This window comes from Heloderma suspectum, chromosome 1 (assembly GCF_057233095.1).
Source record: "Heloderma suspectum isolate Gila_16-S chromosome 1, 16-S_ref, whole genome shotgun sequence".
NCBI classification, from domain to species: domain Eukaryota; kingdom Metazoa; phylum Chordata; class Lepidosauria; order Squamata; family Helodermatidae; genus Heloderma; species Heloderma suspectum.
In genome coordinates this window covers 144,193,117-144,205,145 of record NC_139458.1, presented here as the reverse complement: position 1 = coordinate 144,205,145, position 12,029 = coordinate 144,193,117, and the positions used below count along the sequence as shown (strand labels likewise).

At 46.4% G+C, this 12,029-nt stretch overlaps 1 protein-coding gene across 3 annotated transcripts in view; it reads right to left on the bottom strand.

The window, feature by feature from the left end:
* The window catches only part of LOC146358241 (putative thioesterase PNKD), a 56,038-nt gene that overhangs the window by 2,173 nt on the left and 41,836 nt on the right, over window positions 1–12,029 (bottom strand). Inside the window, exons 9-10 of one of the 3 annotated variants that reach the window (XM_084806041.1) lie at window positions 11,884–12,021; window positions 4,793–7,063 (exon numbers count right to left, since the gene is read on the bottom strand). In XM_084806041.1, the coding sequence (XP_084662167.1) occupies window positions 6,686–7,063; window positions 11,884–12,021 (516 nt within the window). In that variant the 3' untranslated portion in view covers window positions 4,793–6,685. Of the gene's footprint in view, window positions 1–4,792; window positions 7,064–10,307; window positions 12,022–12,029 lie in introns of those variants that run through there. The other 2 variants (XM_084806051.1, XM_084806061.1) reach the window with 2 other exon arrangements.

The following is a 12,029-nucleotide window of genomic DNA, read 5'->3' as shown; positions in this document are numbered from 1 at the left end:
AGTTTCAAAAGGAGCCTCAAGCTCTTGAACAGGAAAAGATATGCCTCAGCCCTTCTTCTAGTCTCTTCCTCGGTTTCACCTAAACTATGCTGACTCATTCCATCTGATTAATTTCCAAGACTGTAGGATGCATAGCTTCCACAGGGTGGCAACCTCTCTCCATTCATGTCTTAGGAGGATGTTTGTTAACTGTTTCAAGTTGAATTCGAGCCAATTGATCCCTTGAGAAGTTGTACTACCAGAATATAGAAGAAAATGGCCTGCTCCCTGGGATATCTTGCAGAGATACCATGGAGAGAAGAGGCACCCCACTGCAAACATGGTGGAGGAACTTAGATGTTGGCCCTCAACTCCCAAGATTGCCAGGACCAGACAGCAAAAGTCCTGTTGTAACTTTAAGAGTTGCTGAGAAGCCAGGATTTCACCAGGGATGACTTCCCCCTTCATACTTAGTGATTGGAAAAGCTGCACCTGACAGAATTCTCCCTTCCATGCAGCTGCTGAAGGCACAGGAGTCTTCTCAAGAGTCCTTGCATTTCTGATGTTCAGGGGTGGGTGAAGTGGGTACATAGCTGGATTCAAGCTCTTACCTTCTTTCCACAGGAAGTTCTAGCTAAGCAAATCGAAATTTATAGTGATCTACCTTTATGATTACCAGCTCTTAGTGTTACAAGGCTCCTTGTGCACTTAGTTGTTGAATGGCTGGAGAAAAATTCAGCAGGTGAAACATCTCCCTCCATTTCCCACGGTGGTAAAAAGTTTCACTTTTTTACTACCTAGAAATTTACAGGAATCCTGCCAGAAAACTGGCAAACCCAACTTGAAGGGTTGCTGTGAAGATAAATGTGAATCAAAGCCAGATTAGCCACTAACCTAAATAACACAATCAAAAATCCAATTAGGCAATACCTTCATTAGGACCAACCAAATGTGTTCTATGGGAATCAATACATTTGATAAATGTATTTCATATTCAATGAAGTCAGCTTTACTGACAGTCCTATATAGTGAAACCTATACCAATATTGGTGGTTGTGTCTTTTCAATGCACTAGCCCCTTTGAAAAACCCCATGGGAAAGGGCTCATTATCTCACAGCCCTCAGGGGCCTAAGAAAGGAGAAAACATTTGAGAGAGAGAAAATAGGAACTGCTATGACCTCTAGAGATACGCTTTTTCCATCCAGAGGGAGATAGTTGAACTATCCCAGCAGGAGTTGTCAGTGGGCACTGAGCATATACTGGTTTCATGTCTCTTCTCAGCCTGGAGGTAGGAGATGGGAAGGATCACGGTAGGCAGGAAACGCAGATGTCAGAAACAGGACTTGAGAAGCAGCAGCTGGCCAGGACTGAATAAATGCTTCACCATGTGTTAAAAAAACCCAACATCTGCACACAGAAATCTAACATCTCACAGACACTGAGGATTTTAGCTCAGCTGTCTCCCTGATGTGCTAGCTTTCCACATACAGGGGGCTATTCAAGCATATGGTTCCCTCCCCTCCATTGTAAAATGGTACAATCCAGGAAGGGCAGGACCATTTGACACTACTACACATGTGAAATTGGTCCTGTTGTAAAGAAGCCAAGTGCCTCTCCTCAGATTAATGCAGTTCCCGCTCAGCTGTGCTGAGAAATACAGACATCTTTCCTGAACTCAGCACTTCTGCTCTTGGGGGAAAAAACAAAATGGAATTGTTTGGTATAGTGCTAGCATTGCCACTGCCATTCAAAATGCTGTGATTTGTTTCATAAACATCTCTCTGCTCATGTGCATGAAAACATGAGTGACATGCAACACAACACCTCTTCCTCTCCCCAGTTCTATGCCTTGTAGTGCACTTTTTTTATCTTAAAAAAAATCTTTATCAGCGGAGTATTCCTTGACTGTACTATTCAAATATGGGAGCACTCACTTAGTTCTTTTAATAAAGCTACCCTCGCTTCTCTGCTGCAATGCCCCCATGATTTCCTGTTTGTGTGTGTGTGTGTGTGTGTATGTATACACACACACACACACACTTATTTTGGAAGGCTGTTTGTGCCTCTGCAGCACACCTCTCTCCTGCACATCTGAAAAGGAAGGAAGGAATGAAAGCATGAATCTCTCAAAGTGAAATTGGATATAAAGAGCACTGTTTTGGAGGGTTGCTCAATTAAAGACAGAAAAAAGAGTCTGGAATGTTTGGTGCCCTTTGTAGGATGTTGTGGATGAGCCCTTTGACAGTAAACAGATTGCAGAGCCGCATTCTCCAACCTGGTGCCCTCCAGATCTGTCAGACTGCAACTCCCATCATTCCCAGCCAAAGACCATTCTGGCTGGAAATCATAGGAGCCACAGTCTGACACACCTGGGGGACACCAGGTTGGGGAAGGCTGAAGTGGGGGCATTGGCAGGTATGTGGATAGGGCTCCCTGCCAGCTCCTACAGGTTTGGGGTATCCAGTCCCTCTGCAGCAACATTTCAAAAGCTACCTTAAAATATTGCTTTCCAGAAACCAAGCAAACCATTAAAAACTCAAGAAAACACCCACCATCAATTTATTGGGAGTTTAAAACCCAAACAAAACCCACAGTTTGTGCTACAAACGCCTTGGGTCCTAACCCATAAACTGGGTACTGGATCACATTGTCTTCCTTCAAGTATGTAACTAAATACAGACATACCCCACCTGACTCAAGTGTCTTAAGTTGTTCACAGTGCACTGATTCTAACAACAAGAAAACCCAGATAAAGAATAAATAAATCCCAGCCAGTTGTCAGAGGTAGATAACCTGGTGCCCTCCTGATGTTTTGGATTACAACTCCCATCAGCCCCAGCCAGTGTGGACCAGGAAGTATGGGAGTTGTAGCCCAAAACATCTGGAGGGCACCAGATTGCCTACCCCTGGCCTGTCTGGTGCTCCATTAACACAAAGCTAAAACGATCCAGATCCGTAACTGAGGGAGCAGATGCAGACATTTTAAATGGGAATTAAAACAGAGATTCACAAGCAGACCATGAACTTGTCCAAAGTTGTAAAAGAAAGGACCGGGAGAGGAACCTGTTGTTTTCATGCTGCTTCTGAATTCTGTCCACTGGACAACATGTTCTAGAGCAGGGCTGGGCAGAAAGTAGATCTCCAGATATTTTGGACTTCCAACTACCAGCATTCCCGACCATTGGGAGTTGAAGTCTCAAACATCTGGAGATCTACCTTCTCCCCCCCCCCCCGCTCTCCTAGAGGCTCTGACAAAAGGAGCAATTTAAAAGAAAACTACAGCCTCCCCGCAGCCCCCGCCCCCCTTGAATAAACCATGTTTGCCCCATATCCACTACAGATCTCTGGAAATCTTCAGAAAAGTTGGTATGAAAGTATTAATGATCCCTTAAATAGGGCTCCATGCTGTGGCCAAGGCAGCTGAGGCTTTGCGGACCTGAGAGGGGGAAAGCAACTTCAGTCATGACCAACACGAAGAGAAGAGATACAGTCATGGTAACAAAGGCAAACTCACAGGTCTCCCCACATGCAAAAGAGTGGGGTGAACTGGTTTATAAACCACCCTTGTAAAAGCAGGGAGAAAAACACATACACACCCCTAATCCAGAGGCTTCCATTTCCCTTCTTCTAGTAAAAATGACCTTTGTGGTGCTCATTAGCATCTTCTTCCAAAGACAATTCTAAGAGCAAGTTAAGGCTGCAATCTACACACGCTAACTCGGGAGGAGGCCCACTGAACTCAGTGGGTCTCACATTTGAAAAAACATGCACATGGCTGGGCTCTCAAAAGATGACACCATAACCTAGGGATAGTAGCCTCTACTGCAGGTACACAGAACCTCTGGCCTGCGGGGGTCCACCTTTGGCCCACTAGCTCCTTCCATAGGCCCTGTCCCCTCTCCGCAGAGAAGGGAAACACCCTAATCTCTGATGAGCAGCTGGTTAAAGAGAAGAGCTTTTTCCTGCTCAGCACTGAGAAAGGGAGCTGAGAATGGAACATTGGAACTTATCGAGAAGGTTCCTTCTGGGTTGGTGTGTGGAAGGCATCCCATAATGGGTTAGCTTCCCCTATTGCCCAGGAAAAGCAGGGACCCACGTGACTGAGTTTTAAACCATCTATCAGTCTGAAGCTCCTCCTAGCCAGTTCCGTCAGTAGATAAAGCTTAGAAATTAAAGAAGAAAACATCTCTTTGTATCATAGGCAAGGAAGAACCACAGAGGAACAGACAGTTGATTAGTAAATACATAGACATCAGTCTGAGAAAATACACTTTGAGGATCCTTAGGTCTGGCCAGCCAAGCGCAGAGACAAGTGGCCTGATTACCTATGCAAATAGCCTTGGTGGTGTTGCAGGGTGTGCTTGGGATGTCTTCCACACACCAACCTAGAAGGAACCTTCTTGGCAAGTACTGATGTTCCGTTCTTCAGGTTGGTGTGAGGAAGGCATCCCACAATGGGACATGCTAAAGCTAAAACCCTCATTTGGGTGGGGGGAAATGACACCGAGTCTATTGTAGTGCTACTACCTGCCAAAGGAGGCATCCACTGAGGCATGTAATGCCTTATGAAGGAATTAGGACTTGTCCAGGTGGCTGCCTTGCAGATTTCTGCTGAGGGAGCATTAGTACTTAAGACAGCTGATATGGCTGGTGCCCTAGTGGAGTGAACTGTGACTCCTAATGGCTTGGGGAGGTGTGAAGCCTCATAGGCTGAAAAAATACATGCTTTTAACCACCTACCTAAAGTAGATCTGGTAACCTTCTTGCCCATAACAACAAGGTGAAAGGAAACAATCAGTGAGCCAGAATTTTGAAAGGACTCTGTCCTTCTTAGGTAAACTTTAATAGCTCTGCGGACATTTAGCTTGTGCTAGGCCTGCTCCTGTGGGTGAAGTTTAGGGCAGAAAGAGGGCAGAATAAGCTCCTGTGACTATAGAACAGTGTGTTGACCTTAGGGATAAGGGTTGGGTCTGTTCAAAGGATGACAGAATCCCTATGGAAGGTGATGAGGCCTTTTCTGATTGAGATGGCAGATACTGACAGATGCTGCAAGCAGACATGATGACAACAAGGAAAATAACTTTTTGTGACATAATTCATAATGGGATAGATCTAATTGGCTCGACAGAGGTTTAGTCAATGTAGAAAGTACTACTTGTAGGCTCCAGGAAGGCAGCCTATGGACTGTGGGAAGACTCTTGAGACTGCTCCGCGGAGGAATCTCTTGATATGAGGATGTGAACTTAGTGGCTGCCTACCCAGCTTGGAAAGGACTGATGACAGGCCTGATGTTTGTCTGTACAGGGTGCCTGGTTTCAAGCCCATCTGGAGGCCTTTCTGGAGAAAGGCTAGGAGTTCCTTGATGCCTGCTGAAAGGGATTAAGTTTTTCCCTTTCACTCCATCTGCAGAAGGCCTTCCAGGTTCTTTTGTAGATTCTGGAGGGGGAGTCCTTGCGGGATGCCAGGAGGGTGCATATGACATCCTCAGAATAGCCCAGGGTTAAGCAGATGGACCTTTCAGCAGCCAGGTGGCTATTTTTAGCAAATTTGGGTCTGGGTGGAGTATTGGTCCCTGAGACAAGAGGTCTGACTTCTGGGGCAGGAACCATGGTCCTTGCACTGCTAGGGCTAGGATCATGGAGAACCAGGGTTGTCGCAGCCAGAAGGGCCTCCAGGTGGAGGGAGCAGGATTTGGTACCCCTTTAAAATGTTATGTGTGCTTATGTCGTTGTGCTGTTCATTCTGACTAGGATATGAGAATGTAACAACTGGCATGAGAAGGATTTCAGACCCAGCTGGACTGCCCTTAGCTCCAGCCAGCTGATGCTGTGGAGGTTTTCCTCTGTGTTCCCTTTCCTTGGGCCAGGAGGGAGTTGCAGTGGGCTTCCCATCCTTCGCGGCTGGTATCTGTCATCAGTGTGATCCTGTCTGGCTCCTGGAAAGGGCTGCCCACCTGTAGATTTTGGAGGTGTTGCCACCATCTGAGGGAGTCTCTGACATGTTGTGGGAGATGTACAGGGTAGTGATTTCTTCTTGCTATTTGAGCTTGGAAGGACAGTAGGAACCATTGACGGGGGCGAGAGTGCAGTCTGGCCCATGGGAAGATGCTGAGACATGAGATCATCAAAACCAGAAGATGGGCTGCATCCATTAAGCTCGTTATTCTTTGATGATGAACAGCCCTTGAACAGTCCGGAGCTTGACTATTCTCTCCGGGGAGAGGAATATGAAGCCCTTGGTGGTGTCAATGAATGCTCCTAGATAAGGGAGGTCCTGGGTGGGTCCTGGGTGGTTCTTCTTTCTGTTTATGAAAAAACTGTGTTGGTCTAGGCATTCAACAGTTGTCTGCAGATCCTGTGAGGCGTTGTGAATGGAAATGGACCAGATAAGAAGGTCATCCAAATATGGGTAAATATGCCTGCCTTTTAGCCAGAGGTGAGCTATTAGAGACACCATGACCTTGGCGAAGGCATGAGGTGCCAAGGATAGGCCAAATGGCCTCACTTTGTACTGGTAATGACAATTCAGGCAGGTGAAGCATAGGAATTTTCTCTGAAGCAGCAAGATAGAACAATGCAGATATGCCTCTATGAGGTCTACTGATGTCAAAATTCTGTTTTGTGAAGGGTTTCCTTGATGATTTGGAGTGCCTCCAGACCAAATTGTTGGTCTCTGACAAAATTGTTCAGGTGTCTGAGGTCCAGCTTAGGTCTCCAGCCTTTGCCTTTTTTGGCAACCAGAAAGAAGATAAATACCTTTATTGCGATAGATATGACATGACACTTGGTGGTGGATTGCGATGTTGGGGATGGGATAACCCAAGGAGGGGGCTGTTTCAAAAAACTCTATGAGATAACCTGAGGAGCTGGCATCCAGAACCCAGCAATCCCCTGTAGAGTGTTTCCCTGATGGGAGAAAATGCTCGAGTCTCCCTCTTACAACGGGTTCCCTGGTGTCAGAACTGTTGCCATCTGTATCTGGCAGTCTGGAAAGTAGGAGGAGGTTTGGCAGAGGAGTTAAGAGGAGTTGGTGCTTCTGGGCTGGAAACAGGATCTGGACCATGCTGGTTTCAGGAACCTGTATCTTTTGGAATGAAAGGAATTCTGGTTAGTATTCTGGAATGGGTGAAAGGATGCATAAGACCGGGAAAGGTGTTTTTTTTTTAACTTTTCCTCCAGAGAAGGCGTAACTTTTTCACATCCTTAGTTTCTATGAGCACATTTTTAAAGGCCTTTTCCCTTGAAGGGTATGGTAGAAGATTTCCCCTTGAGGGAAGATTAACATTCCAGTGCTTGAGCCAAAAGGAAGGCTGGGCCGGCTCCATTAGTAGGTGCTATGGAGCAGGCTGAAAGTGCATCTTGTGTGGCATCAGCCAGGAAGACAAAAGATGTAGAGAAATTGTTCAATCCTCTATATAAAGTGGTCTGGTCTAATTCCTTATTGTTTATTATATCTTCCACCTATAAGATAGAAGCTCCTTGTGAAGTAAGATACTGCTGGGGCCCTTAGGGTGAATACCGAAGCTTCATGTGCCTTTTAAAAAGCTGTATCAAACCTCTTTTCCCCATGGTCTTTTAGGGGACTGTCACCATCTTTTGGCATTACAGTGCCTGAGAGCAAGGCCACCGCAGGGGTGTCTACTAAGGAGAGTTTTAGTTCTTCCATCATATCATGAGGAAGTTAGGAAAAGGTACCTCTCTGGTGATTGGCTTGGGTTCCGGAAACATTGCCACCCCTCTAGATAATGATTGCTGTTTCTCAGATGGTGCTGGGTCACTAACTAGGGAGGCAATTGCTTTAGAAAATAAGGGTAAAAAGTCCTCTTTATTAAAGAATCCATCAGATGAGGAATGCTCTGTAACCTCTATGTCTGACCATCCACCCTCATCCCCTTCTGAAATGGACTCCTGAAGCAAAATTACGGAGGAATCACTGTCAGGTTGGGGCTCAGACAAGGTGGTCTTGGGTCTGTTAGTGTGACCTGTGGCTGTGGAGTGTAGGTCTGGAGATTTATCCCCAGAACCAACTGATGACTGCAGGTTATGGGTAGGGCTAGGCCATTTTGATTTTGAAATCTTATTTTTGTTTTTGTTTTCTAAGTGCAGAGGAGGAGAGGAAGAAGACTCGGAAGCATGCAAGCTGCTGAATTTTGCAGAATGGCTTGATCTCAAGATTTAATAAATGGCCAGTCAGATTGCCCAGTACTGCCTCAGTGATCTGGGATAAGACTGATTTATCTAATTGAGCCATGCTTGTGATAGGTGACAGTGGGGGGCTATCTCATTGTTCCCTGTCTGAGCAATGGAGGGGGTGGAGGGAGAAGTTCAAAACTGCAACTTAAAATGGCCACCCACTTTGTTTGGTGGGAATCCTCCACCTGGGGGAGAAAACAAAAATGAATTCGATCTCACCCTTGATCTAGTGGGAGTATCTAGCCTTTGTTGCTCCATTACTTCCTCCTCCTGTTCTGAGTGGCGAGGGTGCCCTGCAGTGCCCCCCCCCAACTCCCTCAGCCTTGACTCCCTCAGCCTCAACCACTTTTTTCTTCTTTTGAAGCCAGGATCATGCCCTTCCTGGTGCCTAAAAGACTCAGTGAGGGGCCATAGCCTCTAGGCTGGTGATCTCTTATTTGATGCTCTGCAGCTGGAAGACTCAGTACGCAGCCAAAGCAAGCAAACTGGTTCTCTCTCTGTGATCCTCATTGGCAGCCAGGCAGCTGAAGGGGGCAAACTGGGCATTTCCTTGAGCATCCTGGCTGATCCCCCTTTGTCTGCCTGTCTGCTGATGGCTTCTTAAGGACTCTCACATGAGTCATTGTTTTTTCTTTTCAGGCTTTGAAATGGTTTTCTTTGCCTGAGGGGTCATGATATGCAAGCCAAAGAGAGAAAGGGCTCCTTCACGCTGAGCTTTTATCCTGCGATTGCTATGAAGATGGCTCCTTCATGGAAGTTTGTGGGCTCTTTACATGATGCTGTGATCTTTCAAGGCGTCTCCTGCACTAAATGCCCTTTATTCTGTTTTTAAATAGATCACAGATAATGAGCTATCAAATTACCCCGTGGCATTCCCCTTCAGTTTCCTCTGTGAAAAGAGTAAAAGCAGCAAGAAGAGAAGCGAGATCAATGAAAGATAATGGAAGACTCAGATACGGGGAGAAGGAGGGGGAAGGTGATGGGGGAAAAGGAAGCACGTGTAAAGGGTGTCAGTTGTGTTCCTGCATTTAAAAGCAGAAAGCCCCATTTTAAATGCAGGATTTGATGGTGTAGATGCCCAAAGATGCAGAAACTTTTTTTGGGGGGGGAGGTAAGGTAGGGTTAATAAATAAAGGCTGGTTGTGAGAAAAAAAAGTCAGAGATAAGAATTTTAAGAAATTTTAGAAATAGAGGTAAGTATAGCCTTGAGAAAGGAGGAGATGAGAATTAGCTCTGTCCTGGGCAAAAAGCAGGGACAAACCAGCTAGGAGGAGCTTCAGACCGATAAGGGTGATTAAAACTCAGTCACGTGGGTCCCTGCTTTTCCTGGGCAATAGGAGGAGCTAAGCCTTTGTAGGATGCCTTCCTCACACCAACCTGGAGAAATCCCCACTGCCACCTCTTCAGGTGATCCATGGGCTGGGAAGGATGTGTGCATGAATGAATGGGGTGTGGATGTGGATGGGGGACGGTGAATGAGGTAGCCATGCCTCCTTTGGGCTCTGGCCATGCCCACTGCTGGCCTGTGGCCCTGAGGCTGTTCCCAGGTGGCAATCAGGTCCTTGACTGAAAAAGGTTGCCCACTCCTGCCCTATGCCCACTCCTGCCCTACTGTATCCAGGCAGAGGTGGAAGGCAGGGCTATCCTGTGCTTATTGTTTGTCCAGTCCCTCTGCTAGAAGAGACAATCCACTAGGGGAAACTGGGCAGGTCTTGACTGAGGCCTCCAAACCCAGTTTTCATTCCACATTCCAAAGAGACGCTGGAATCTTTCCAGGACCTGTTGCTATGCCTAACCTCACACAGGCGTGTGCTTCTGCCACCAACGTTTAGCTTTGGTGTTTTAATAGCGCAATCCTATGCACATTTACTCGGAAGCAAGTCCTTCTTTGTTCAATGGGGTTTAATCCCTTGAAAGTGTGTTTATGATTGCAGCCTAAATGCCATGGCTTGGATGGCCCGGTCTTCAGCTCCTCCCTCCCACTTTATCTTGTGAAGCCTCTGTAAGTGTACCTGTTTCACAGCACAAAGGGGGTTGTGTTTAAAGTGACAACTAACCTTTGAGAGGCTCTCCAAAAAAGCAATCCATTTCTCACCTACTTGAGGTTAAACAAAGTACAGGCAGCATCAGAAGCCTTCATTCTCAGTTTTGTTTTGCTTATGCCACAAAGCAGCCACATTTGACAGAACTGACGGCGCAAATCGAAACAGTACCCCTATTCTAATTTTACAGCAACATTTTTTTTTTAAGTGTTACAAGTCTCTGTAAAATCGAGTCAAACATTTGTAGTGTCCAAGATGGAGGATGCACTGAAATGTAAAGTGTGCCAAACACACACACACACACACACACACACCCAAAACAAAAATAAAAATACAGAATAAAATATAAACTGTATAGTGCCATTTCCTATTGCATTTTTTAAAATCTCAGTTGAGTAAAAAGTTGATTTTTTCAGCCTCTGCTGATAATGACCCTGTGCTGTGCTTATCGACTAACAGACACTAGGAGGTAACAGCAGCCAAACCTACATACAAATTCCAACCATGTGGCCAAACTGCTGAGGACTGAACTTCAATTAAAACACCCCCACAATGTTGATTTATGATCTCTCCGGCAGGCAACTTGCATGTGACACCACTAGAAGGAAGCCATGTATCGTTACTGAGGACCACCCCCGGGGGACTGGCAACATATTTACAGAGGTAGGAGGAAGCATGCCTCCCCAGCTCCATTCTCCTGCTCCTGTGGGAAGGAGAGCCATTCTTGACCTGGACATTATACATTCCTGCAAGAGCTTGTGCTTTGATGGGCAGTTGGAAAAGTGCCAGATGCTCCACAAGCCTGGAAATCTGTCTTTCAGGATCACGGATCACAAATCCACGCTTGGCCTAGTTGCTAGGAATACACCAATCTGCTCAATTGCAGAGTTTGAAAAAAGCAATGTTAACAGGAGTCAGAAGAGAAGGAGCAATGCTGAAGACATAAAACAGCAGGACATCTCACTTAGACGTAGGTGGTCTTGAAAAATGCTCAGCTGCCCAAAAGGAGATATTGGGAAGCTGGAAGGCAACAGTTCCTTTGCATTTTCTAGGCAAGAGCTGGAAGACCAAACAGGACCTCTGTTTTGACATGCGTGCACCAGTCGGCCGGACACCTCAATAAAGTGTTGGAACTCTGCTTATATCACAAGACCCGGGAGATTCCCCCTGAGCAAGAATAGGCAGGCACGCACAAAACAAACATACACTTTTTGAAAATAAAGATGCCTATTCAGCATCTCTTTCAGGCTTTGCCCTATGCTGCTCTGTCCCCCTTCCCTCCATAGCAGGTGGGTTGCAAAATAATAGGGCACATGTGAGCCACCAACAATTGGGCTTTATAAAAATCCACTAAATCCTCCACAAGATGACACCTTTACTCAAAGGCCGCAGGTCCCACTCTTCCTGTTACTGGCAACCACCAGACTTTCTGGAAGGGATGGGAAGGGCTCAAGAAAAGAGCTTGAACCTCAATTTTGCCATTCACTTCATATCATGGGAGAGATCAGCATCCCAATAGATCTCTCCTCAGTAGGGTAGAGCCCATTTTGGGACCAGACTCTTCCTTGCAGAGGCCCTACTGGGCCCCCTGCACGCAGGTACACCTTGATCCGATGATGCACCACCCTGATTACAAGTTTGCTTTGTAGGCATCCTTCCGCAGTCGTACTTCCTTCAGCACCCGGGCCCGGAAGATGTCCCAGTCCTCATCCCTTTGGCGCTGCAGGCCCATGGCTTCTTGCACCACCTGGCAGTGGGTCCGCAGGAAAGGATTGTATTGTTTCTCTTCGCCAATGGTGGAAGGACACTGTAGGG